At 45.3% G+C, this 27,506-nt stretch overlaps 1 protein-coding gene across 1 annotated transcript in view; it reads left to right on the forward strand.

Moving 5' to 3' along the window:
* The window catches only part of LOC129469659 (uncharacterized), a 48,414-nt gene extending 21,263 nt beyond the window's left edge, over positions 1 to 27,151 (forward strand). Inside the window, exons 7-9 of the mRNA XM_063628407.1 lie at positions 19,810 to 19,879; positions 20,163 to 20,284; positions 26,791 to 27,151. Coding sequence (XP_063484477.1) covers positions 19,810 to 19,879; positions 20,163 to 20,284; positions 26,791 to 27,151 — 553 coding nt within the window. The remainder of the gene's footprint in view (positions 1 to 19,809; positions 19,880 to 20,162; positions 20,285 to 26,790) is intronic.
* The last annotated feature ends 355 nt before the right edge of the window (positions 27,152 to 27,506 follow it).

Below are 27,506 nucleotides of genomic sequence, written 5' to 3' on the forward strand. Positions count from 1 at the left end.
GGTGGCTGACGCCTGTAATCTCAGCACTTTGGGAGGCCGAAGTGGGTGGATCACGAGGTCAGGAGATTGAGACCATCCTGGCTAACACAGTGAAACCCCATCTCTACTAAAAATACAAAAAAATTAGCCAGGCGTGGTGGCAGGCGCCTGTAGTCCCAGCTACTCGGGAGGCTGAGGCAGGAGAATGGCGTGAACCCAGGAGGCGGAGCTTGCAGTGAGCCAAGATTGCGCCACTGCACTCCAGCATGGGCGACAGAGCGAGACTCCGTCTCAAAAAAAAAAAAACAAACCCCCCTTTCAATAGCAGACAGGTGCTTCACACACACACACACACACACACACACACACACACACACACGGAAAAAATGACCCCCAGTGATTCTACTGTGCAATCTGGGGTGAGAACTTCTGCTGTACTCCAGGTACAACTTCAGCAGCCTCCTAACTTCTCACCAGTTCCTCCCTCCCTGCCTGAAATCCATTTGACACAACCCAAAGACTTTCATGGCACAATAAAGATAAATGACTTAAAATGCAGAGACTGATTGAGGAGAGAAAATGGCTGAATCTCATTCCACACGTGTTCCATTGGGCAGCTGTAAGATTCTTTCCTTTTTTTTCTATTTTTTTTTTAATAGAGATGGGGGTCTCGCTATGTTGACAAGGCTGGTCTTGAACTCCTGGCCTCAAGTGATCCTCCCATCTTGGCCCCTCAAAGTGCCGGGATTATAGGTGTGAGCCACTGCGCCCAGTCTTGTCAGATTCTTTCCTGCCCTCCTAGGAGGATGGGGGGCAGAGTGGAGGGGCTGGACCCTGGGGGTGGGTAGGGAAAGAGAGAGAGGATCTGGCAACAACATCCAGATCCTAACCCCAGATTTGCCGCTGTGTGAACATGGACCAATCACCCCCTCTCTCACTCTAGGTCTCAGGTCCTGCTCTGTGAAATGACATTTGTTTGAAAGCCAGCATCCTAGAGCTAGGGACACAGTCCCTAAGAACCTGCCTTCCAGCAACCCTCAAGGCCACACATCCGGGTAGCTTCCCTGGGGTCTAGCTTGCCCTGCCTTCTGAAGTTTATTTGTTTAACACAATCAAGTTATTACAAAGCTTAATTCCCAGAAGATATCACTGTACTTTTGAGCTTATGAAGCAACTCAAAGTAAATTTATGAGGTGTTGACAAGTAGAGGCCGTGGGGAACCAGCTTTTTGTTGCATAAAGAATAATCTTCTATAGTCAGCTGGAGGCTTATCTTCAGTTAGATGTCTAAGAGAAAACATTTCCTCTTTTGAGCAGATCAACGTGGAGCCTCTGTAATAACTCTCTTGCACACTTATTTAAAGGGAACCCTGTTCTGATTCATGTGGTTAGCAATTAATTGACGAGGCTTTTATAGTTCTTGGAATGAAGAAATGGAAATTCCAAGGAAGAGACAGACCTATAAAGCCCTTTTAATGAGATACATGAGTGGGTAGTGGTGGAGTAAGGGAGTGTCCTGGAACCAGCCTGAAGGGTGGGCCCAGGAAGCTGTTCCTACTCTTGGCTTTCAGGGTTGTGTGTTTTTTTCTTTTCTTTTTTTTCCCCAAAGTCATGGCTGAAGGCCTCCCAGCTGTGGAGCTTAATCAGACCCTGATGATTGCATAAATCACAAACATCTAGCACTAGCCCAATCAGGCCCCAACTCAACTTTTTTGAATGTTAGAACTTGCACATTTGAAGTCAAGTTCTGTTGGACACAGAGAGGAAGGGTATTCGGAAAAGGACAAACTTTTTCCAGAAACTCTTTGGCACCCAGCCTCTCTCCCCCCGAGTCGGATTTGGGAGCACATCCAAAGCAAGGCACCCACACAAAGACCAGGGACGCTTTCCAGATGACATCCAGCCCCTTGTCTGCCCACAGGCGTTGACTGAGTCTCCTTGTGCTCTGTGGGTTAGATACTTGAGCAGGAGCTGGGAGGTAAGTCAACTTGGCATCATCTCTGTGCTCTAAGGGAGTTGAATAATCCCGTGTTCCATGTATTGTGCCTGGGATGGGAGTTAAGAGGTGAGAGAGGGCTGCCCCTCCTTTGGAGCAGTTTCTACAGGAGAGACAGACCAGATGCCTGGCCTGACTGCCCTGCTGCCCCACCGAGATAGACCCTGGCTCTCGGTTCCACTCATGGTGAGTATTAAGCACCCCCTACACTACACCATTGTATCCCTTCCTTATTCCACTGGCTGCCAATGCGCTATCTTGTTGACCCAGCCTCCAAATAATAATTTTTCTTGATTATGGAGTTTTGGCACCTCCTGAAATTTTGCTCTCAAGGCAAGCGCCTAAATCAGCTAATCCTAATGGAGGCCCCGACAAACATCTGACTGATGGCGACACATACAAAAGCAGCTTCAAGCCACAATGCGTGAGTGCTTAGAAAAAAAGCCCCATGAGATTCCAGAGGGACATTTGCATAATTCTGGGGCAGTGCTTCCCAAGGTATATGCTGTGAAACATCAATCCTATGAGGTGCTTATCCAAAGATAAGAGATTTTTGTGGACAAATAATTTTGGGAAATAATGCATACTCTAACTTCCGCCTTAGATATTCATTATGGACACAAACACGCTAAAAGCTCAGACTCCTGGGTGAAGAAACATCACTTTTCTAGCCCATCCTCTTTGGCTGCTTAGCTGGGTCAGCTTGGGCAACTCTATCAATGTTTCTTAAAGGGAAGTGAGAGGGGGCTCATGTCAGAATCTCTTAGGGGTGCTTGTTAGAGAGTACTGGCTGGTCAGGGTGGCTCACGCCTATAATCCCAGCACTTTGGGAGGCTGAGGTGGGTGGATCACCTGAGGTCAGGAGTTTGAGACCAGCCTGGCCAACACGGCAAAACCCCGTCTCTATTAAAAATACAAAAATTAGCTGGGCATGGTGATACTCAGGAGGCTGAGGCAGGAGAATCGCTTGAACCTGGGAGGTGGAGATTGCAGTGAGCCAAGATTGTGCCGTTGCACTCCAGCCTGGACGACAGAGTGACTCCGTCTCAAAAAAAAAAAAGAAAAAAAGGAAATAGAGAGTACCCAGCCCTGCTGCAGACTTTCCAAATCAGAGTCTCTGGAGCCCAGGAACCAGGAATTTGCTTTGAACAGTGCCCAGTTGATGGTGATGTATGTTCCACTTGAGAATACCAGATAAACTTTGCAGGGCCTTGGCTTTTTCTGAGTGTTGTAAATATCAAGATATAAGTTTGACCAACAGTTTAGTCAAAAAGAAACTTAGGCACTTCCCAACTCATTCTTTGAGGCCTGATACCAAAACCAGGCAAAGATAACACAAAAAAGAGAAAACTACAGACCAATATATATTATGAATATAGATGCATTCTATGGTACAGAATGAGGCTTTGTCGAATTAAACATAAGAAAAATTTATACTGGAAGTCCTAGCCAGAGCGATCAGGCAAGAGAAACAAAGGGCATCCAAATGGGAAAAGAGAAGGTCAAACTATCACTGTTTTCTGGTGATATGATCGTATAGCTAGAAAACCCTAAAGACTCATCGAAAAGGCTCTTAGATCTGATAAACGAATTCAGTAAAGTCTCAGGTTACAGAATCAATGTGCACAAATCAGTAGCACTGCTATACACTAACAACGACCAAGCTGAGAATCAAATCAAGAAATCAATCCCTTTTTCAACAGCTGCAATAAATAAATAAATAAATACAATACAATACAATACCTAGGACAGACTTAACCAAGGAGGTGAAAGATCTCTACAAAGAAAACTACAGAACATTGCTGAAAGAAATCACAGATGGCACAAACAAATGGAAACACATCTTATGCTCATGGATGGGAAGAATCAATATTGTGAAAATGTCCATACCACCCAAAGCAATCTACAGATTCAATGCAATTCCCATCAAAACATCATCATCATTTTTCACAGAACTAGTAAAAACAATCCTAAAATTCATATGGAACCAAAAAAGAGCCCAAATAGCTAAAGCAATGCTAAGAAAAAACAATCTGGAAGCATCACATTACTGGACTTCAAATTATACTACAAGGTTATAGTTTCCAAAACAGCATGGTACTGGTATAAAAATAGGCATTTAGACCAATGGAACAGGTAGAGAACCCAGACATAAAACTAAATACAGCCAACTGATCTTCAACAAAGCATACAAAAACATAAACTGAGGAAAGGACACCCTATTCAATAAATAGTGCTGGGAAAACTGGCAAGCCGCATGAGAATGAAACTGGATCCTCATCTCTCACCTTATACAAAAGTCAACTCAAGGTGGATCAAAGACTTAAATCTAAGACCTAAAACTATAAAAATTGTAGAAGATAACATTGGAAAAACTCTGCTAGACATTGGCCTAGGCAAAGAATTCGTGACTAAGACTCCAAAAGCAAATGCAACAAAAACAAAAATAAATAAATGGAACCTAATTAAACTAAAAAGCTTCTACACAGCAAAGGAAATAATCAGCAGAGTGAACAAACAACCCACAGAATGGGGGAAATATTTGCAAACTATGCATCCAACAAAGGACTAATATCCAGAATCAACAAGGAACTCAAACAAATCAGCAAGAAAAAAAATCAAATAATTCCATCAAAAATTGGGCAATGTACATGAATAGACATTTCTCAAAAGAAGATATACAAACGGCCAACAAACATATGAAAAAATGCTCAACATCAGTGGGAAATGCAAATTAAGACCACAATAAGATACCACTTTACTCCAGCAAGAATGGTCATAATTACAAAGTCAAAAAAACAAAAGATATTGGTGTGGATGTGATGAAAAGGAAACACTTTTACACTGCTGGTGAGAATGTAAATTAGTACAACTTCTATAGAGAACAGTATGAGATTCCTTAAAGAACTAAAAGTAGATCTACCTTTTGATCCAGCAATCCCACTACTGGTTATCTACCCAAAGGAAAAGAAGTCATTATATGAAAAAGACACATACATATGCCTGTTTATAGCAGCACGATTCACAGTTGCAAACATATGGAACCAACCTAAGTGCTTATTGACCAATGAGTGGATAAAGAAAATGTGGTATATATACACAATGGAATACTACTACTAAAAAGTACTAATATTTTTTGCTCCATAAAAAGGAACAAAATAATATGTTTCGCAGTAATTTGGGTGGAGCTGGAGGCCATTATTCTAAGTGAAGTCATTCAAGAAGTAATTCAGTAATTCAGGTTCTCATTTATAAGTGGGAGCTAAGCTATGAGGATGCAAAGACACACAAAATGATATAATGGACCTTGGGAACTCGGGAGGCAGAGATTGGGAGGAGGGTGAGGGATAAAAGACTACATATTGGGTACAGTGTACACTACTTGGTTGTACACTAGTGTACACTTAGTGGTGGGTACACTAAAATCTCAGAATTCACTACTATAGAAGTCATCCATGTAACCACTTGTACCATAAAAGCTATTGAAACACTTGTACCGTAAAAGCTATTGAAATTTTTTTAAAAATAAGAAAAATTTAAAATATAAAAATAGAAACAAAATACCAACCACCAATTCCAACAGTATATCAAAGGATTATACGCCATGATAGAGTGGGACTTATTTTAGGAATGCAAAGTTGGTTGAATAAAAAAAAATGAATATAATACATTGTATCAATAGAATAAAAGACAAACATCATATATCAATCCACACAGAAAAAGCATTTAACAAAATCCAACACCCCTTTATGATAAAAATAATCAACAAACTAAGACTAGTAAAGAACTCAGTTTGATAAAGGGCATAGACAAAAAACTCACAGCTAACATCATATTTAATAGTGAAAGACTGGATGCTTTTCCCCTAAAATCAGGAACAAAACAAGGATATTCACTCTTGCTGCTTCTATTCACCATTGTACTGAAGGTTCTAGCCAGGGCAATTAGGGAAGAAAACGCAATAAAAGGCCTCCAGATTGGAAAGGAATAAGTAAAACTGTCAATATTCTCAAATGACATGGTCTTTTATATAGAAAATCCATTTTAAAAAACTATTAGAACTAATAAGCAAGTTCAGCAAAGTTGTAGGATTAAAAAAATCAGTTGTACATCTATACACTTGCATTGAATAATCTGAAAATGAAATTTTAAAATGATCCTATTTGTAGGAACATCAAAAATAATAAAGTACTTAGGAATAAATTTAACAAAAAGGTACAAACCTTATACTTTTCAAAAATACAAAATGTTGTTGATAGAAATTAAAGAAGATCTAAATAAATGCAAAGACATCCCATGTTTGTGGATTGGAAGACTTAATATTGTTAAGATGACAATACTTCCAAAATGTATCTATACATTCAATATAGTCTATATCAAAATCTCAGCTGGCCTCTTTCTGGGAATCAATAAACTGATTATGAAATTCATATGAAAATTCACGGGATCCAGAATAGGCAAAACAATTTTGAAAAAGAAGAACAAAATTGAAGAACTCACACTTGCCAATTTCAAAACTTACTACAAAGCTACAGTAATCTAGACAGTATGGTACTGGCATAAGGATAGACATATTGATCAGTGAAATAGAATCAAGAATTCAGAAATACTCTCACCTTTATGATCAGCTAATTTTTGGCATGGATGCCAAAACAATTCAATGGGGAAAGAATTTCAAGAAATGGTGTTGGGATAACTGAATAGCCACAAACACAAAAAAATTAAGTTGCCTCTCTACCTCACATTATATTAAAAAAAGTTACAAGTGAGTGAAAGACCTAAAACTATAAAACTCTTTAGAAGAAAACATGGGGCTAAACTTTATGACCTTGGATTAGGCAATGGTTTGTTAGATATGATAATAAAAGCACAAGCAACAGCAACAAAAAATAGATAAGATAGACTTCATCAAAATTGAAAACTTTAGTGCTTCAAAGGACACCATCAAGAAAGTGAAAGGCAATCCACAGAATAGGAGAAAATATTTACAAATCATGTATCTGATAAGGGCCTGATATATAAAGAACTCTTACAACTCAATAAAAAATAACCTGATTTAAAAATGAGTAAAGGATCTAAATAGACATTTCCCCAAAGAAGACATGCAAAGGGCCAATAAACACATGAAAAGAGGCTCACTATCATGCCATCAAGGAAATGTAAATTAAAACCATAATGAAATATCATTTCACACCTACTAGGATGGCTGAGATTAAAAAGACCAAAACAGGCAATAACAATTGTTGGCAAGGATGTGGGGGAGAAAACGTGATGATAGGAATATAGAACAGTGCAACTGCTTTGGGAAACAGACTGGCAGCTCCTCAAAAGGTTAAGCACAGAGTTGTATGATCCAGCAATTCCGCTCCAAGTTATGTACCTACCCAAGATAACTACAAATATACAGACACAAGAACGCTTGCATGTGAATGTTCATAGCAGTATTATTCATAATAGCCAAAGAAGGTGGAAACAACCCAAATGCCCATCAACTGATGAATGGATGAATAACATGTGATATATCTATACAAGGCTATTATTTTAGTCTTGCAAAGGAATGAAGTCTTGATACATGCTACGACCTGGGTTAACCTTGAAAACAGCATGCTGAGTAAAAGAAGTCAGGCACAAAAGGCCATGTACTGTATAATCCCATTTATTTGAAATGTTCAGAAGAAGTAAAAATCCATAGAGATGTAAAGTAGATTAATGATTGCTTAGGGTTAAAATGAGGGTTGGGGAAGTGGGGGATGACCACTAACGAGTATGGGGTTTCATTTTCAGGTGATAAAAATGTTCTAAAACTAATTGTAGCAATGGTTGCCCAACTCTGTGAATATACTAAAAATCATTAAATTGTACACCTTATTATTTTATTTTTGATTTAATTTTAATTTTTTGTGGGGGAGATCTTGTTCTGTTGCCCAGGTTGGAGTGCAGTGGGGTGATCATGACTCACTGCAGCTTCAACCTCCTAGGCTCAAGCAATTCTCCCGCCTCAGTCTCCCAAGTAGCTGGGACTACAGGCATGTGCCACCACACCAGGCTAATGTTTTAAATGGTTTTTTTTTTGAGATGGAGTCTCGCTCTGTCGCCCAGGCTGGAGTGCAGTGGCACAATCTCTGCTCACTGCAACCTCTGCCTCCTGGGTTCAAACGATTCTCCTGCCTCAGCTTCCCGAGTAGCTGGGACTACAGGCGCCCCCCACCACGCCCAGCTAATTTTTGTATTTTTAGTAGAGATAGGGTTTCACCATATTGGCCAGGCTGGTCTTGAACTCCTGAGCTCAAGTGATCCACCTACCTCGGCCTCCCAAAGTGCTGGGATTACAGGCATGAGCCACCGTGCCCAGCCGAATTGTACACTGTAGATGGGTGAATTGTATGGTATGTGAATTATATCTCAATAAAACTGTAAGAAAAGAAACCTAGGGATGGAACTCCAGTTGCACCCCCTGATCAATCAGCCTCCTCACACCCAGGAGGAGACCAAGCATGACTCATTACCTCCACCTCTCACTTCCTCTTCCGTCCTCAGTGTGTTTCCCCTTGGCTTCCCCATCCCACACGTGACAACACTTATCCACAGAACAAAGGAATCCTGGCCGCTAACCTTAGGCTGGTGCTCAGCGTGGGTCCTCAGTCTTCTAGGGTGATGCATCTGGCTAATTTTCAAGATCTCATTCACCCCAACAAGCATTTACTTAGAACCTATGTTCTTAAAAGCACTTGAAGAAAATAAGTACAGCCATTGCCCTCAAGTTGCTTTCAGCCTAGTAAGAGCGATAAAATCTATCACTGAAGATTCCGTTGGCATAAGAGCAAACCCCAAATAGCAATGGCTTAAATGAGATAGAACTTATTTCACTTACACAAAATAGAAGCCTGGAAGTAGGTAGTCCTGGGCTGGTTCTGTATTTCCTTGGCATCACTGGGAATTCAGGCTCTTTATGTCTCTCTGTGTCGTCCTAGCACGTGATTTTCCTGGGCCGAGATGGCTGTTGAAGAGGGTCTAAGAATGAATGGGGGCTGGGTGTGGTGGCTCACGCCTGTAATCCCAGCACTTTGGGAGGCCAAGGTGGGCAGATCACGAGGTCAGGAGTTTGAGACCAGCCTGGCCAACATGGTGAAACCCCATCTCTATTAAAAAAAATAACAACAAATAAACAAACAAACAAAATTAGCCGGGGGTGGTGGTGCGCACCTGTAATCTCAGCTACTCAGGAGGCTGAGGCAGGAGAACTGCTTGAACCTGGGAGGCGGAGGTTGTAGTGAGCCGAGATCATGCCACTGCACTGCAGCCTGGGAGACAGAGTAATAAATAAATAAATAAATAATGATAATAATGAATGGAAATTGAGGCAGAGGGAGCAAAGCAATGGCACAGTAGTTGCATGTGCACATGCATCAGGAGAGGAATTTTAAAAGATGGAAGATAGTAGAGGCAAATGAAATATCTTTTTTTTTTTTTTTTTTTGACAGGGTTTCACTCTATCGCCCAGGCTGGAGTGTAGTGGTGCGATCTCAGCTCACTGAAACCTCTGCCTCCCGGGCTCAAGCAATTCTCCTGCCTCAGCTTCCCAGGTAACTGGGATTACAGGCGCGCTTCACCACACCCGGCTCATTTTTATTTTATTTTTATTTTTATTTTTTGTATTTTTTAGTAGAGACAGGTTTCACCATGTTGGCCAAGCTGGTCTGGAACTCCTGAGCTGAAACAAACCACCTGCCTCAGCCTCCCGAAGTGCTGGGATTACAGGCATGATCCACCACGCCCAGTTGAAAGGATCTAATTCAGAGACAGAGACTGGTGATGGCAGAGGAGGGAGAATGTCTTACGAGTCCAATCAGTTCTTAAGGAGGTGAGAGGAGACAGCATCTACTGCACTTGCGGAGCAAATGGCCTTGGAGAGGAGCAGGGATATGCTTCCAATTGTCATGAGGAGGAGAACATGGCACTGATGGAGAGGTGGGAAGGAAAGGGCATTCCTGAGGAGGCACAGGTACTGTTTTTTAATTAAAGGTGGCCTTCCTGCCTTCCTTCCTGCCTTGCTGCCTGCCTGCCTGCCTTCCTTCCTTCCTGCCTTGCTGCCTGCCTGCCTTCCTTCCTGCCTTGCTGCCTGCCTGCCTGCCTTCCTGCCTTCCTTCCTGCCTTCTTTCCTGCCTTGCTGCCTGCCTGCCTGCCTTCCTTCCTGCCTTCCTTCCTGCCTGCCTGCCTGCCTTGCTGCCTGCCTGCCTGCCTGCCTGCCTGCCTTGCTGCCTGCCTTCCTTCCTGCCTTGCTGCCTGCCTGCCTGCCTTCCTGCCTTCCTTCCTGCCTGCCTTCCTGCCTTCCTTCCTGCCTGCCTTCCTGCCTTCCTTCCTGCCTGCCTGCCTTCCTTCCTGCCTTCCTTCCTGCCTGCCTGCCTTCCTTCCTGCCTTCCTGCCTTCCTTCCTGCCTTCCTTCCTGCCTTGCTGCCTGCCTGCCTGCCTTCCTGCCTTCCTTCCTGCCTTTCTGCCTGCCTTCCTGCCTGCCTGCCTTCCTGCCTTCCTGCCTTCCCTCTCTCACTCTTTCCTTCAATGAGCATTTATTAAGCACCTACTGCATGCCACGGCACTGCTCTAGACACTGAGACTATAGTAGCAAATAAACATACAAAATCCCCTATCTTCCTGGAGCACACATTCTATTGGGTGGAGAGTGTCAACTAATAAAATGAATAAGTCAGTTTTATCGATGTTAGAAGGTGGCCAACGCTACAGAGAAAAGTAAAGCAAGCAAGAAGGTAGGGCATTTTGATGGGAAGAAGAGAACAAGAGAAGGATTGTGGAGGAAAAGTGGTGGGTTGGCCGGATTGCAGCTCTCCTCACACTCAGAACACTGGTGCAGTGGGGAATGAGAGCCAGAGGGCCAGAGGGGTGGGTGATTGTGTCTAAGTGTGGGATCCTGAAATCAGGATGTTGGAGGTGGGACAAGGTCTAGAGTGCGCTACACAAATGGGTGGCAGAGTTGGAGTGGAGCAAAAGGTCTTTGGAGGTGAGGAGGTCAAGTGGCTGAGAAGCCAGGGTATTGAAGTTCACACATGTGGATGGTGAGGTCACAAGAATGTTGACAGGGTGTGGGGCTGGAGTGGAGACAGTGCCTGGAGCTAAAGTCCACAATGAACAAGGAGGTTGGGCAGGAGACAGATGGATGCACTGGGGAGAGGTCCACAGTGGTTTAGCCAGTTAGTGTGCACTTCAAAGGAACTAGGGTTTTTTTGTTTTTGTTTTTGTATTTTTGAGACAGAGTCCCACTCTGTCACCCAGGCTGCCTGGTGAGCAGTGGCATGATCTCAGCTCACTGAAACCTCCGCCTCCCGGGTTCAAGCAATTCTCATGCCTCAACCTCCTGAGTAGCTAAGATTACAGGTGTGCGCCACCCTGCCCGGCTAATTTTTGTATTTTTAGTAGAGATGGGGGTTTCACCATGTTGGCCAGCAGTCTCAAACTCCTGACCTCAAGTGATCCACCCACCTCTGCCTCCCAAAGTGTTAGGATTACAGGTGTGAGCCACTGCGCCTGGCCAGAACTAGGGTTTTTGAAGGAGGAAGGAAGAGAAAGGACTTGGAAAGAGTAGTAGGGAGTAAGAAAAACATGTGCCCCTCTCACCTCCTGGCTCTGAGGATCTTGGAAGAGGAGAGAAACAATAGCTTCCTCTGAGCCAGGAGGAAGTATATCTCAGGGAGTTGCTTGGTTTCCATTAGGGCCAGGAAGTAGGGGGAAACTTCCAGGAGAGGTTGAGAGTAGGGTAGAGTGGGAGTTCCAGAGAGCCCAGGGGGAGGGCTTGGGAAGATGAGAAGAAGGCTTGGGCCGCCTGGGATGAGTGACTGGTAATGGTGGATCAATGGTGGCTTCTTCCAGTGAACAAGGATGCAGGCCTGATGGGGTAGTTTCAGTGTTTTGTTTTTTTGTTTGTTTGTTTTTTTGTTTTGTTTTGCTTTTTTTTTTTTTTTTTTGAGACAGAGTCTCACTGTGTTGCCCGGGCTGGAGTGCAGTGGCACGATCTTGGCTCACTGCAACCTCTGCCTCCCAGGTTCAAGTGATTCTCCTGCCTCAGCCTCCCGAGTAGCTGGGATTACAGGTGCGTGCCACCTCACCTGGCTAATTTTTTTTTTTTTTGTATTTTTAGTAGAGATGGGGTTTCACCATATTGGTCAGGCTGGTCTTGAACTCCTGACCTCGTGATCTGCCAGCCTCGGCCTCCCAAAGTGCTAGGATTACAGGTGTGAGCCACTGCGCCCAACCCAGCCGTCTCTTAAGAGGAGAAAAAATGGTCCAGACTGTGCTGCTCAAGATTTGTTTTGCCTTTTTTCCAAAACATTTTATTATGAAAAATTTCAAACAGACAGAAAACTGGAAAGAATTATACAGTGGGCATTCATATAACTACCACATAGATTCTACAATTAATGTTTTATTCTATTTGCTTAATCACATATCTGTACATCTCTGTCTCCATCTATCCATCCGTCCATCTGTCCATCTGTCCGTCCATCATTCCATCCACCCATCCGTCTACCCACCCATCCACCCATCCTTCCGCCTTTTTATTTATTTTTTGAATCATTTTAAAGAAAGTTGTAGACATCAGTATATTTTACCCCTAAACACTTCAGGATGAATATAATTAACTGGAGTTCAATATTTGCCTTTTTTAGGTAAAATTTACATACAGGAAATGCACAGATCTTAAATATGAGTGAGTTTAAGGTGAGTTTTGACAAATGCCTGTACCTGTGTCACTCAAACCCCTATCAAGATATCAACAGCAGGGATTACAGGCGTGAGCCACCCGAGGTGGGTGGATCACTTGAGGTCGGAAGTTCGAGACCAGCCTGACCAACATGGAGAAACCCCTTCTCAACTAAAAATACAAAATTAGCTGGGTGTGGTGGCACATGCCTGTAATCCCAGCTACTCGGGAGGCTGAGGCAGGAGAATTGCTTGAACCTGGGAGGCGGAGGTTGCAGTGAGCCGAGATCGCGCCATTGCACTCCAGCCTGGGCAACAAGAACGAGACTCCGTCTCAAAAAAAAAAAAGATATCAAGAACATTATCATCACCTGAGGAAGTCCCCTCATGCAACTTCTCAGTCATTCTTATTTTTGTCACCATAGATTAGTTTTTGCCTATTTTATGACTTACAATATGAGTCCCGGTTGTAAGTACTCTTTTGGATCTAGCTAGTTTCACTTACTGCAGTGGGAGATACATCCATGTTGTTGTTGCTCATATTGGTAGTTAATATCCTTTGTTGCTCAGTGATATTGTATTAGGCAATTATAACAGAAGAATTATTTGTTTGTCTGTTGATAGTCACTGGAGCTGTTTCTAGTTTTTAGCAATTATGAATAAAGCGGCTGTGAAAATTCTTTTATGAGTCTTTCTGTGACATATGCTTTCAGTTCTCTTAGGTAAATACCTAAACATGAAATTGCTGGGTCGTAGATAGGTTTCATTTTATAAGAAACTACCAGCTTTTTACCCAAGGTGGTTGCATCATTTTACATTCTCACTAATAATGTATGAGAGTTCCAGTTGTTCCACATCGTTGCCAACATTTAATGTTGTCAATCTTTAATTTTAGCTTTCCTGGTGGGTGTATGTTGGTGTCTCATTATGGTTTTATTTTATATTTTCTTGATGACTAATGATGTTGAGCATTTTTTCATGTGTTTCTTGGCCATCTGTGTGTCTTCTTTTGTGAAGTGTCTATTCAAATATTTTGCCTATTTTAAAAATTGAGGTATTTATCTTTTTATTATTGAGTTGTAGGTATCCTTTATATATTCTGCATATAAATGCATTGTCAGATATGTTTTGCAAATATTTTATCCCTAAGGCTTGCATATAATTTTGTTAATAGTGTCTTTTGGTGAACAGAAATTTTTAATTTTGATTAAGTCAATTTATCAATCTTAAAAATATATATATTGCTTTCTGTGATCTATTTTAAGATACCTTACCTATTCCCAAGTCCCAAAGATATTCTCCTGTTTGCTTCTAGAAATTTTAACATTTTAACTCAAAAAATAATTTTAGCTTTTGATTGATTTCTATGATCTATTTAAAATCAATTTTTATGAATAGTGTGAGGGAGGAGGGGTTGAAGTTTATTTTTTTCCAGGCTGGGCACAGTGGCTCACGCCTGTAATCCTAGCACTTTGGGAGGCCACAGCAGGTGGATCGCTTGATCCCAGGAGTTCGAGACAAGCCTGAGCAACATGGCAAAACCCTGTCTCTTCAAAAAATACAAAAATTAGCCAGGCGTGCTGGTGAGGACCTGTGGTCCCATCTACTCAAAAGGCTTAGGTGGGAGAATTGCTTGAGTCTGGGAGGTAGAGGCTGCAGTGAGCCGAGATCACGCTACTGCACTCCAGCCTGGGTGACAGCGTGAGACCCTGTCTTAAAAAAAAAAAAAAAAAAAAAAGTTTATTTTTTTCCATATGGATATTCAATTGTTCTGGAACCATTTGTGAAATAGACTTTACATTGGACTGCTTTGATGACTTTATACAATAATCAAATGACTGTTTGATTGTGGGTCTATTTCTGAGGTCTTCATTCCATTTATCTGTTTGTTTAACCATATGTTACTACCACGATGTTCTGATTACTATAGCTTTATAATTAATAAGTCATGAAGGCTGGGCACAGTGGCTCACACCTGTAATCCTAGTGTTTTAGGAGACTGAGGTGGGAGGATGGCTTGAGGCTAGGAGTTCAAGACCAGCCTATGCAACATAGGGAGATCCCATCTCTACAAAAATTTTAACAATTAGCTAGGTGTCGTGTGAACCTGTAATCCTAGCTACTCAGGAGGCTCAGGCAGGAGGATTGCTTGAGTCTGGGAGGTCCAGGCTGCCATGGGCTATCGTTGCATCACTGCACTCCTGTTTGGGTGACAGAGCAAGACCCTATCTAAAAAAAAAAAAAAAAAAAAAAGTCATAAAAGTCATGAAGTCAGACAGGATAAATCCTCTAATTTTGTTTGTTTTCAAGGCAGTTTGGATATTCTAGGTCCTTTGCATTTCCATAAAAATTTTAGAATCAACATATTCAATTTTGACAAGAGTCTACTAGGATTATGACTGAAATTGAGTTGAATCTAGAGATCATTATGGAAAGAATAGTCATCCCAGCAATATTGAGTTTTCCAATCCATGAACATTTATTTAGGTCTTGAATTTCTCTCAATAATATTTGGTAATCTTCAATGTAGAGGTCTTACGTATCTTTTGTGAAATTTATTTCTAAGTATTTCATGGTTTTAAAAAGAGCTATTAAAGATGGAATTTTAAAAACAGTGTTTTTGGCCGGGTGCGGTGGCTCACGCCTGTAATCCCAGCACTCTGGGAGGCCGAGGCGGGCGGATCACGAGGTCAGGAGATCGAGACCATCCTGGCTAACATGGTGAAACCCCGTCTCTACTAGAAATACAAAAAATTAGCCGGGCGTGGTGGCGGGCGCCTGTAGTCCCAGCTACTCGGGAGGTTGAGGCAAGAGAATGGCATGAACCCGGGAGGCGGAGCTTGCAGTGAGCTGAGATTGTGCCACTGCACTCCAGCCTGGGTGACAGAGCAAGACTGCAGTCTCCACCCCCCAGGTTCAAGCGATTCTCCTGCCTCACCTTCCCGAGTAGCTAGGATTACAGGTGCCCACCACCACATCTGGCTAATTTTTTTTTTTTTATTTTTAGTAGAGACAGGGTTTTGCCATGTTGGGCAGGTTGGACCTCAGGTGATCCCCCTGCCTCTGCCTTCCAAAGTGCTGTGATTCCAGGCATGAGCCACCGTGCCCGGCCAGGAAATTTTTAAAATTTCATTTTCTATTGACAGTAGCAGAGGTGAGAACCAGAAAAGACAGTCCATCAGGATATCCTAGGTGTGGGGAAGTGGGGTGGAGGAACACCACTTATTTGCAGATGGCTGTGCAAGATCTGGGAGGGTGGAAAAGAAAGGTGGCCATGTGATGGGGGGAAGTCGGATGCATAACACTTCGGGGAAGACTGTCTTCCTTTCTCTGCCTTGTTACTAAGAAGGAATGTTCTTCCTCAGCACTCTCCTGGGAGCTGAAGGCAGGACAATGCCAAGGAGCCTTGGGAAGGTGTTCCTGTTCCCCCAAGCCTTCTGAGCTGCATCATGCAGGCACCCCTCTGTGGGGGCTGTTGCCACCATGGCCTGACATGAGCATGGTCCTCTGGGGACAGATGAGCTGGCCTCAGTGGTACAGGTGGTATACTCTTCCCCTCTCCATGAGAAGCCACAATGGCCCCTGATCCTTACTTAGCTGGCTCAGCCTGCAGGGAGGAGATGGCGGCTAAAACACCTGGACTTCCCTCTACTCAAAATATCATAGCCAGGACAGGTGCGGTGGCTCACGCCTGTAATCCCAGCACTTTGGGAGGCCGAGGTAGGCGGATCACTTGAGGTCAGGAGTTTGAGACCAGCCTGGCCAACCCTGGCGAAACCCTGTCTCTACTAAAAATACAAAAATTAGCTGGTCGTGGTGGCAGGCGCCTGTAATCCCAGCTACTTGGGAGGCTGAGGCAGGAGAATCACTTAAACTGGGGAGGCGGATATTGCAGTGAGTGGAGATCGTACCACTGGATTCCCACCTGGGCAACAGTGCAAGACTCCGTCTCAAAAAAAAAAAAAAAAAAAAAATCACATCCAAGCTCCTGGCCTGGCTTTCCGCTCCCTTCCATTGACTGCCTCCCTTCTTGGTCTCTCCATCCCGTTTTCCCATGTTGCCCCACCCAGTTATAGAGTCAGCTGGCCACATCTCTCAAAAGTGCCAAAACTTCCAACTCATGCTCTGAGGAAGGATTCTTAAGAAATAGAAAACTGGACAGTCCAGAACTCCACCCATGCTGGGTCCTGTCCCTGTCTTGTTGGGAAGAATGTGGGTGGAGAAGGAGGGAAGGAGAGCAAGAGAGCTTCCCCCTTGTGAAGCAAGAGGACCATTGGGGGAGGAGCAGTGGCAGTGCCAAAGGGGGTTTTCATCCCTCTGTACCCCTCACAGTGCCCCAGAAGCCCCTTCAAAGAAAGACGTACTCGCCATGCTTCAAGACAATGCTAGCTGCTACAACAAATAAACCCCCAAATATATTTTGTTTATTTCTCACTCATTTACCAGTTTGTTGCAGATGTTCTTGGTTTGCAGGTGACCTTCCCCCATGCAGTGATTTAGAGACCAGGCTTTTTCCATTTTGAGGCTCTACCACCCCCTGGTCTTACTATCATCTTCTACACTCATTTAATAGGAGGGAAAGAGACCCCATGAAAGGCATAACCACTCCTCAAAAGCCTTGGCCTGGAAGTGACACACGTTACTTCTGCTCCCATTCCATTGGCAAGAACGTGGCATGGGGCCAAGGGGGCCTGGGACATGTGGTCCCTGGCTTGGCAACTGCTTCCTAGTGACAGCAACACTGGAAAGGAGAGTTCAGATGTTGCTGTCCCTGCCACTGAGCTCTGTTGAGTTTTCACCAGTCAGGTGGCCTTGCTTTTAAACTGTGCAGAGCTCTCTGGATGTGAGGAGTTATCTCCCACCCCATCACCAGCATGGTTTCTTACTGTCTCCTCCATTGCTGAGGTTGTTACAGGCTCTTCTCCAGCCCTTCCCACCTCCCTCAGCCACCCGGGGTCCCCCTCCTTCTAGTTGCTTGCCTAAACCTGACCTCCTCCAAGACACTTTTCAAGGATCTCAGCATCTTCCATTCTCTAGGCACCCTGTTTGCCATAAACACAAGTAGGAGCACTGTTTGGGGAACATATGTGCCCCTCTCTCATCTGCTTGCTAATGTTTGGTATTCTTCAACAGAGCACCAAGGTTTTCTCCCCACGATCAACACCAAGACTTCAGATGCGTGTACCCAACACTAAGACATCAGATACATACACCCTGGGGGGAGGGGGCAGATCTTCTCGCACACAGGGGAGTGGTTGACTGGGGGATCCTTATAAGTCCTTGCAGAGGGGAGGGAAGGAGAGCAAGGGGACCCTGGGCAGGGGCAGACAAGGGAGCCAGCTATTGAAAGGGAGGTTTCGGCTATATTCTTCAATCAGCTCTATTTTTCAGTCATATGTTGAGCATCTTCAACTTTTTCTAAACAGACTAATCAAATAGTGTCCACTTATTAAATGCTGATATGGTTTGGCTGTGTCCCCAACCAAATCTCATTTTGAATTGTAGCTTCCGTAATTCCCACGTTTCGAGAGGGACCCGGTGGGAGATCATTGAATCACGGGGGCGGTTTCTCCCATACTGTTCGAATGACAGTGAATAAGTCTCATGAGATCTGATGGTTGTATAAGGGGAAACCCCTTTCACTTGCTTCTCTCATTCTCTTTTTGCCTGCCACCATGTAAGACATGCCTTTCGTCTTCCGTCATGATTGTGAGGCCTCCCCAGCCACGTAGAATTGTGAGTCCATTAAACCTCTTTTTCTTTATAAATTACCCAGTCTTGGATATGTCTTTATTAGCAGCGTGAAAACAGACTGATACAAATGCCAACCTTGTGCTGGGCACCACTAGCTCTTTTTATAAGCATGGTCTGATTTACCTTCCTCACAACCTAGTGAGGTAGGAACTCTTATTTTATCCCCATTTGGCACAGGAGAAAAGCAAGACTCGGAGACATTTAGTAATTTTCCCAAGGTCACATAGCTTCTAGTCATTCTAGAAGAGCTCGGGTTTAAACCTACATATCCAACCTCAAAGTCCTCCAGTCCTCTGTGCCTCTGTCTCCTCTTCCCCTGGGATACCCAGCATGGCAGAGGCACTCAATGCTCATTGACTACCCATGTCCTCCTCCACACTTCCCAGCCTTCCGTGCAGTCAGGGTGGGGTCATGAGACAGACTCTGACCAACAGGCCGTGAATGGAAGTGACAGGTGTCATTTCTGGACCGAAACACTGAAGTGGTGGTGTCCAACCCTCTTGTTCTCTCTTAGCCTTTAGTGGCAACCACAGAGGCCATGGTTTGAAATGGTAGAGCCACTAGAAGGAAGTAGCCTATACAAGGGACAGCTAACCTGGACAGTTACCCAACCTGCAGCAGTTTTGTGTGAACGAGAAAAATACACCTCGGTTGCGTCAAGAAGCCACTAAGATTTGGAGGTAAATGTTTACCTCAGCACACTATAGCCTCTCCTGACCAATATACCAGAACAGGACACCAGACAGAGTAGGGTTCCACTCAGTTGCTTACTGACAAGGTAGTGCTCTCAGACATTTTGTTTTATAAACTTTACAGTGCTCCAGAGTAAGGATGGAACTGAAGGACTTTCTAAAACACAAGTTCCCAGCTGGGCACGGTGGCTCACGTCTGTAATCCCAGCACTTTGGGAGGCCAAGGTGGGCGGATCACTTGAGGTCAGGATTTCGAGACCAGCCTGGCCAATATGGTGAAACCCCATCTCTACTAAAAATATAAAAATTAGTTGAGCGTGGTGGCGGGCGCTATAATGCCAGCTACTGAGGAGGCTGAGGCAGGAGAATCACTTGAACCTGGGAGGCGGGGGTTTCAGTGAGCCAAGACTGCACCACTGCATTCTAGCCTGGGCAACAAAGTGAGACTCAGTCCAGTCTCAAAACAAAACAAAACACCAAAACACAACAACAAAAACACCACAAGCTCCCAGAGGCAGGTGGGAGAACACCGAGGGTCTTATCAGCCCCTTGGGGAGCAGGAGCCCCTTGCCCAGCCTCCCATCCCAGCTTCCCCTCTGCCCTGCATCAAACTTCTCCCTGTTGCTGGTTTCTAGAGCTGTTCCCCCCTCTGGCACAGCCCCTCTGTCTCCACCCCCAGCAGCCGGCTTCCAGAAGCTAAAGCTCAGACACCACTGGCCCCCTCCCCAGATGCCGCCAAGTGCCTGGAAGTCTCCCCACGCCTCACATTGTCTTTGCTTCACATTGTCTTTCAGATGAGTCCCTGGGGATGCGGAGCTCTTGCGATTCTGCCATCTGATCCTGCAATACAGGAAATCACCACTTTCTGGCCTCTGCTGACTGGAGAGCCAGTGTGGCAGGCAGGAAGCTCCAGTCTGGGCTGTCCACTGCCAGGTCAGGTCTGGGGAGAAGGTGGAGAGTCCCAGGCCTGAGACGGGCTCCTGGTTGGGGTGGGGAGGGGCAGGACGGCCAGCGTGTTCACTCCTCCCACAGACGGTTCTGCAAACCCTCGTGGAAACTTTCTGTGCGGCTGGCCCTGTGCTTGGTGCTGTGGGAGCACAAAGGCAAGAGATCACGGCGCCTGACTTCCAGGAGCCTCCATCCTGCAGGCCCAAGTAGGATATTAGCTGCAGAGAAACAGAGCAAAGGAACAAATAGCAGTCAGGGATTTTTCACTTGCAAGTGATGCGAACCCAGCGCCAGGGTAAGATCTATAGAGAGCCTGGGCACGGTGGCTCACGTCTGTAATCCCAGCACTTTGGGAGGCTGAGGTGGGCAGATCACTTGAGGTCAGGAGTTTGAGACCAGCCTGGCTAACATGGTGAAACCCTGTCTCTATTAAAAATACAAAAATTAGCTGGGGGTGGTGGCAGGCGCCTGTAATCCCAACTACCCAGGAGGCTGAGGCAGGAGAATTGCTTGAACCTGGGAGGTGGAGGTTGCAGTCACTGTACTCCAGCCTGGGCGACAGAGGGTGACTCTGTCTCAAAACAACAACAACGACAACAATAAAGGAAAGAAAAGAAAGAAAGAAGGAAAGAAAGAAGGAAAGAAAGAAGGGAAGAAGGAAAGAAAGAACGAAAGAAAGAACGAAAGAAAGAACGAAAGAAAGAAGGAAAGAAGGAAAGAAAGAAGGAAAGAAGGAAAGAAAGAAGGAAAGAAAGAAAAGAAAGAAAGAAGAAGAAATAAAGAAATAAAGAAGAAAGAAAGAAATAAAGAAGAAAGAAAGAAAAAGAAAGAAAGAAAAGAGAGAGAGAGAGAGAGAGAAAAAGCCCTGATACAGTTCTGGCTCTGACTGAGTCACAGCCCCATACCTGAACTGATCCCATAGCAAGCACAGGGTTCGGGAGTGGAAGGGGTGGGAGAAAAGATGGGCTACTCTGACTTCGAGGGCTGGGCCTCATGAGCCTCTCTGGATCCGGGGGGTGGAATCAGCTTCTTCTGGACCACATGTCTGAAGGTGGGGGGACAGATGTTTCTCATGGAATATTGGAGTGTTTTGATCAGGAGGAGGAAGGATGCTGGGTAGAGTCACAACAAAGGCCTGCTGCTGGTGGGAGAATGGAATACGCCCTCAGAGAAATATGAACCAAGGGCTATGGTAATTCAGAAGAGGGAGATGTCATATCCAGCTGAGGCTTCATGGAGGAGGAGGCATCTGGGCTGGGCCTTGAAGGATGACCAGAGTTTGGGCATTGGATCTCTTAGGGTGGGAGGAAAGGGCACTGTGGACGCAGGGAACAACGTGAGCAGAAACCTGGACGTAAGCCCAGAGAGAAGCAGGGGCTGAAGCCGGACGAAGGAAAGGCCTCGAATGCCAAGCTAAGGGGCATGGATTGAATTTGCGGAGCCAACGATGGGATCATCAGATCTGAGCCCCTGGAAACGCATACTACCCACTCAGGGGCCCAGCTCCCCACCCCCAGCCCTGGCCTGCTCTGGGTGCCCACAGATCCTTTTTCCTTTCGTTCAGCTCAGACAAGTCTGGAGTTTTCCAATAGAAATGCTTACTCAGAAAGTGTGATTACAGACCTTAGCTTTCTCCTGCCAAAGCAGACAGGGTACCTGTGACAGTCCCTCTTCTCTGGGCTTAACCTGCCCTCTCCCCTCTGTCTGCTGAGCCCCAGGATAGGCGGGGGCTGTGCTGGGGATAGACAGCATGCTCTCCCTGTGGGACCCTCAGGCTCTCCAGGGTCCACTCCTGCCCTGCCCTGAATAGTACTCTCTCTGCAGCTGCCCTGGCTCAGGGCAAGGGGCGCACCCCCAATTCTCACCCCCTAAATTCCTCCCCTGACCCTGGAGCCACACTGCTCTTATTATGTCACCAGGAGGTTTTTCCAAGACGTCTGCTAAGAATCAGGTGAAAATCAGCTGAAGGCTGAGTCTGTGCCAGTTCTCAGCCCCTGAAGGGTGGGTAGGGCCATGTCCCAGTCAAAAGTGCAGACTGTGGATTCCACCTCTGTTGCTAAGATGGGACAGAGAAGTCACATGGCCTCCTGGAGCCTCAGTTTTCTCTTCTGCAATAGAGAACTAATAAGCTCCAGCTCACAGGATTTGTTGGAGGATTAAACAGGATCCCGGATGTCACTTGAAGGCATGGGACATGTCTGCAGTAAGTGGTGACAATGATGATGATGAAGAATAAGATAATGGAGATGAAGGAACCACCAGGAAGGGAGACATGGACCAGCAGGGTCTTTTCCTTTGGATTGCTCTGAGGTGACACCAGGTATGAGTGAGTCCACATTGACAGGCTGGGCAGATGGATGGGCGGGGGGTCAGGACACAGCACGGGGGCTGAGGGCAGCACCATCCCGAACCACACTCCTGGGCTCTGAGCTCGCCTCATGCTGCTGGACTCAGGAGAACCTTAACGTGAACACTCATCACGTCCTCTAGCCTGGAGCTTCCCAAATTAAGGAAGGGGTGGCCTCTGGGTCATTCCAGAAAGCCCTGCGATTCAGACCGTGCCAATGTTACCCTGGGTGGACTCCCTCAGCCTCAGCTTCCCTCATCAGTTAGGGGATCCCAATCAGGCTTTTTGGAGGTCAGAGGCTGCCAGAAGAGAGGGCTTTTAACAAGGTTTCTACAAACCTTGAGACTGCTAGAAAGGGCCTGATGGACGGGTTGGGACAGGCTGGGAGGGGGGGAGGGGGAGGAAGGCTCAGGTCAGGGCTCACCAGGCTTTAATGATCCCCTCTCAGCAAACTAACTTGAGGATGTATTCCAATTGTATTTACTTATTTATGTCAGGAACATAAACTATTGCATAAATATATTATGCCCATTATAAAAATATGTATAAAACGAAAAATTTAAGAGATATCAATAGGAAACAAGTTAAACAAATGACGTCCCATCCATACAATCAACTATGACTGACCTATTTTTTAAAATGATGTCTTATAACTCGATAATAAGAAGACAAACAACTAAATGTAAAGATGGACAAAACAGGCCAGGTATGGTGGCTCATGTCTGTAATCCCAGCACTTTGGGAGGCTGAGACAAGTGGATTGCTTGAGGCCAGGAGTTCGAGACCAGCCTGGGCAACATGGTGAAACCTGTCTCTACTAAAATTACAAAAACTAGCCAGGTGTGGTGGCAGGCGCCTGTAATCCCAGCTACTTAGGAGGCTGATGCAGGAGAATCGCTTGAACCCAGGTGGCAGAGGTTGCAGTGAGTCAAGGTTGTGCCACTACCCTCCAGCCTGGGCAATAGAGCAAGACTCCCCCCCGCCACCCCAAAACTCCCACTGCAAAAAAAAAAAAAAAGATGAAAGACTCTAATAGACATTTTCTTCAAAGAAAATATATGGGCTGGCATGGCTCAAGATATTGTGGCACATACTTATAATCCCAGCACTTCAGGAGCCGAGGTGGGAGGATTGCTTGAGGCCAGGAGTTCAAGACCAGCCTGGTCAACATAGCAAACCCCATCTCCACAAAAAAAAAAAGAAAAAAAAATTTAGCTGATATAGTGGTGTGTATCTATAGTCCCAGCTACTCAGGAGGCTGAGGCAGGAGGATCTCTTGGGCTCAGGAGCTCAAGGCTGCAGTGAGCTATGATCGTGCCGTTGCACTCCAGCCTGGGTGACAGAGGAAAACCTTGTCTCTCTCCTAATAATAATAAAAAAGAATGGTTAATAAGCATACAAAAATATTCAATTTCAATTTGTTATTAGAAAAATGCAAATTAAAACCACAATGAGATACCATTTCAGACCCACCAGGATGGCTATAATCAAAAAGATAGATAATAATAACAAGTGTGGTGGAGAATGTGGAGAAAGTGGAAGCCTCATACATTGCTGGTGGGAATGTAACATGATGCAGTCACTTTGGAAAACAGCTTGGCAGTTTCTTAAAAGGTTAAACAGAAACTACCCAAGAGAAGTAAAAACATGTGGCCACACAAAGACTTGTACGTGAATGTTCATAGCAGCATTGTGCATTTTAAAAACCCTGTAAATCATCCAAATGTGCAAAAGCTGGTCGCTGGATAAACAAAATGTGAAATATCCATTTGGTGTAATACTACTCAGCAATAAAAAGGAACAAACTGGCCGAGCGCAGTGGCTTACATTCGTAATCTCAGCACTTTGGGAGGTTGAGGCAAGTGAATCACCTGAGGTCAGGAGTTTGAGACTAGCCTGGCCAACATGGTGAAACACCATCTCTACTAAAAATACAAAAATTAGCCAGGAGTGGTGGCACATGCCTGTCATCCCAACTACTCAGGAGGCTGAGGCACGAGAATCGATTGAACCTGGGAGGCGAAGGTTGCAGTAAGCCGAGATCGCACCACTGCACTCCAGCCTTGGTAACAGAATGAGACTCGGTATCAAAAAACAAAAAACAAAAAGCAAAAAAGGAACAAACTTCTTAAACGAGCTATGACATAGATGAACTTCAAAAATATTATGCTCAGTGAAAGAAGCTAGACACAGAAGACTACATATTGTATGCTTCCATTTATATGAAATTTCCAGAAAAGACAAATCTGTAGAGAAAGCAAATCTGTCATTGCTGGAGCTGGGATGGCTGTGAGGATTCACTGCAGATGGATCCAACAGGACTTTGGGGGATGATGGCAATGTTATAAAACTGGCTTGTGGTGATAGCTGCCCAACTCTATACACTTAAAAAAAAACTGTTGAATAGTACATTTACAATGGATGTGTTTTATGTAAATTATAGCATATCTCAATGAAGTTGTTTAAAAAAAAAACAAAATGAGGAAGCTTGTTAGGTACTGGTTTAGAAAGGTCTCCAAGATTTTTTTTTTTTTTTGAGACGGAGTCTTGCTCTGTCACCCAGGCTGGAGTGCAGTGGCATGAACTCTGCTTACTGCAACCTCTGCCTCCCAGGTTCAAGTGATTATCCCACCTTAGCCTCCCCAGTAGCTGGGATTACAGGCATCTGCCACCATGCCCAGCTAACTTTTGTATTTTTAGTAGAGACAGGGTTTCAACATGTTTGTCAGGCTGGTCTTGAACTCCTGACCTCAGGGGATCCACCTGTTTCCGCCTTCCAAAGTGTTAGGATTACAGGTGTGATCCACCATGCCTGGCCTCCAAGGTGTATTTTTAAATGGAAAAACAAAGCGCAGAATACGCTACCATTGTTTTTTTTTTTGTTTTGTTTTGTTTTGTTTTTTTTTTTGTGATGGAGTTTCGCTCTTCTGCCCAGGCTGGAGCGAAGTGGCACAATCTCGGCTCACTGCAACCTCCACCTCGCAGTTCAAGCGATTCTCCTGCCTCAGCCTCCCAAGTAGCTGGGATTATCGGTGCCTGCCACCACACCCAGCTAATTTTTCTTTTTTTTTTTTTTTTTTTTTTGTGAGACGGAGTCTCGCTCTGTCGCCCAGGCTGTAGTGCAGTGGCGCAATCTGCTCACTGCAAGCTCTGCCTCCCGGGTTCGTGCCATGCTCCTGCCTCAGCCTCCTGAATAGCTGGGACTACAGGCACCTGCCACCACGCCCGGCTAATTTTTTGTATTTTTTAGTAGAGACAGGGTTTCGCCATGCTGGCCAGGCTGGTCTCGAACTCCTGACCTCAAGTGATCCGCCTGCCTTGGCCTCCCAAAGTGCTGGGATTACAGGTGTGAGCCACCGCGCCCAGCCCCATTGTGTTTTTTAAAGAGGAACAGGTGTGTATATATAGACTATTATGCAGATTTATATTTATATGTTTATACTTACACATGCCTATATGGATTTGCACAGACGCTCTGGAAGGATACACGAAAACTGGTGAGACTAGGTGCTTTGGGTGAAGGAAGTGGATGGCTTGCAGGCCAGGACTGGGAGAGTGACTTTTGTACCTTTACATTTTTTCCCTTTAATTTTGGTAAAATACACATAACAAAGTTTACCATCTTAGCTATTTTTTAAGTGTACAGTTCAGTGGTGCTAAGTACATTCGCCTTTTGGTACAATCATCACCACCATCCATTTCCAGAGCTCTTTTCATCTTGCGAAACTGAAACTCTGTACGCGTAAAAGAACTCCAGTTCCCCTCTCCCTAGGTTCCTGGCACCCCCGTTTCTCTGTGAAGAAGCCTGCTCCAGACACCTCATATAGTGGAATCACACAGTATTCGTATTTCTGTGACAAGCTGATTTCACGGAGCACAATGTCCTCAAGGTTCACCCATGTTGTAGCATGTGACAGAAGCGCCTTCCCTTTTAAGGCTGAATCATATATGTGTGGGCCACATTTTGTTTATCCATTCATCCCTCCGTAGATATTTGGGTTGCTTCCACCTTTTGGCCAATGTGAATAATGCTGCTATGAACATGGGTGTACAAGTATCTCTTGCAGATCTTTGTATCTTTATTTTATTTTATTTGTCGAGACGGGGGTCTCCCTCTGTTGCCCAGACTGCCCTCGAACTCCTGGTCTCAGGCAATCCTCCTGCCTCAGCCTCCCAACGTGCCAGGGTTACAGGCGTGTGAGGCACCGCTCCCGGCCGCTTTACTTTTTTAAAGCATATGAAGGTACTACCTATTTGAAAATAAATTGAAACGTAAAAGGACGAAATACAAATAAATACAAATGGAAGGTGTACAGTTTCTTCCCATATCCCCTACCAAGGTCCCAGAGGGTGGGTCCCCTGCAGGGCAGCAGCCGGCTCGCCCGCGCAGGGGGTCCCTGATGAGTCACGCGCAGCGGCTCGGCCCGGAGGTGCCCTCGCCTGCCGGCCGCCCACCCGCTCCCCGCCGATTGGCCGGGCCGCATTCCTGCGCGCTGCCCGGGTGACTCACGGTGCAGGCAGCTCAGGAACGCCCGCTCGCGGGATGAGACTGCGGCTCGCCTGGCCACGTCCTGAGGCCTGCAGCCGCTGGTTTTCCTATTTGGAAAACTCCTTAGACGCCTCCGCTTCCAACAAGCTGGTCTCCTCCCTGGCCCCCCAGCAGGCAGGGAAGCCTGCGGAGGAAGCGCCCTCTCTCTCCGTGCGGGGATTCGCAGGCCTGATCTAAGGCACCACGTTCCCCTCTCCTCAATTCCAGAATCCCCAAATGCCTGAAAACCGAGCTTACAGGATGGCGAAATCTGACCTGAACCAACCTGAGATTAAGTTGCAGTTTCACTTATCCGGCTGCACGTGAATACTTGTATGTTTGCTGAGAGAAAAAGAAAAAGAAAAAAAAAGTACGTTTGATTACAAGAATGCGGTCCCAGGTACCCTGAGGGTGCCATTCTATACACGCACCAAATTTTGTTTCTAAAATCTAAAGAATTCTGAATTCCAAAGCACATCTGGCCCCAAGATTTTAAGTAAGAAACTGTGGGTCTGTGTTATACCCATTTTACAGAGCAGCCCGGGCTCAGACA

The sequence above is a fragment of the Symphalangus syndactylus genome, chromosome 20 (genome assembly GCF_028878055.3).
Source record: "Symphalangus syndactylus isolate Jambi chromosome 20, NHGRI_mSymSyn1-v2.1_pri, whole genome shotgun sequence".
Classification (NCBI taxonomy): Eukaryota; Metazoa; Chordata; class Mammalia; order Primates; family Hylobatidae; genus Symphalangus; species Symphalangus syndactylus.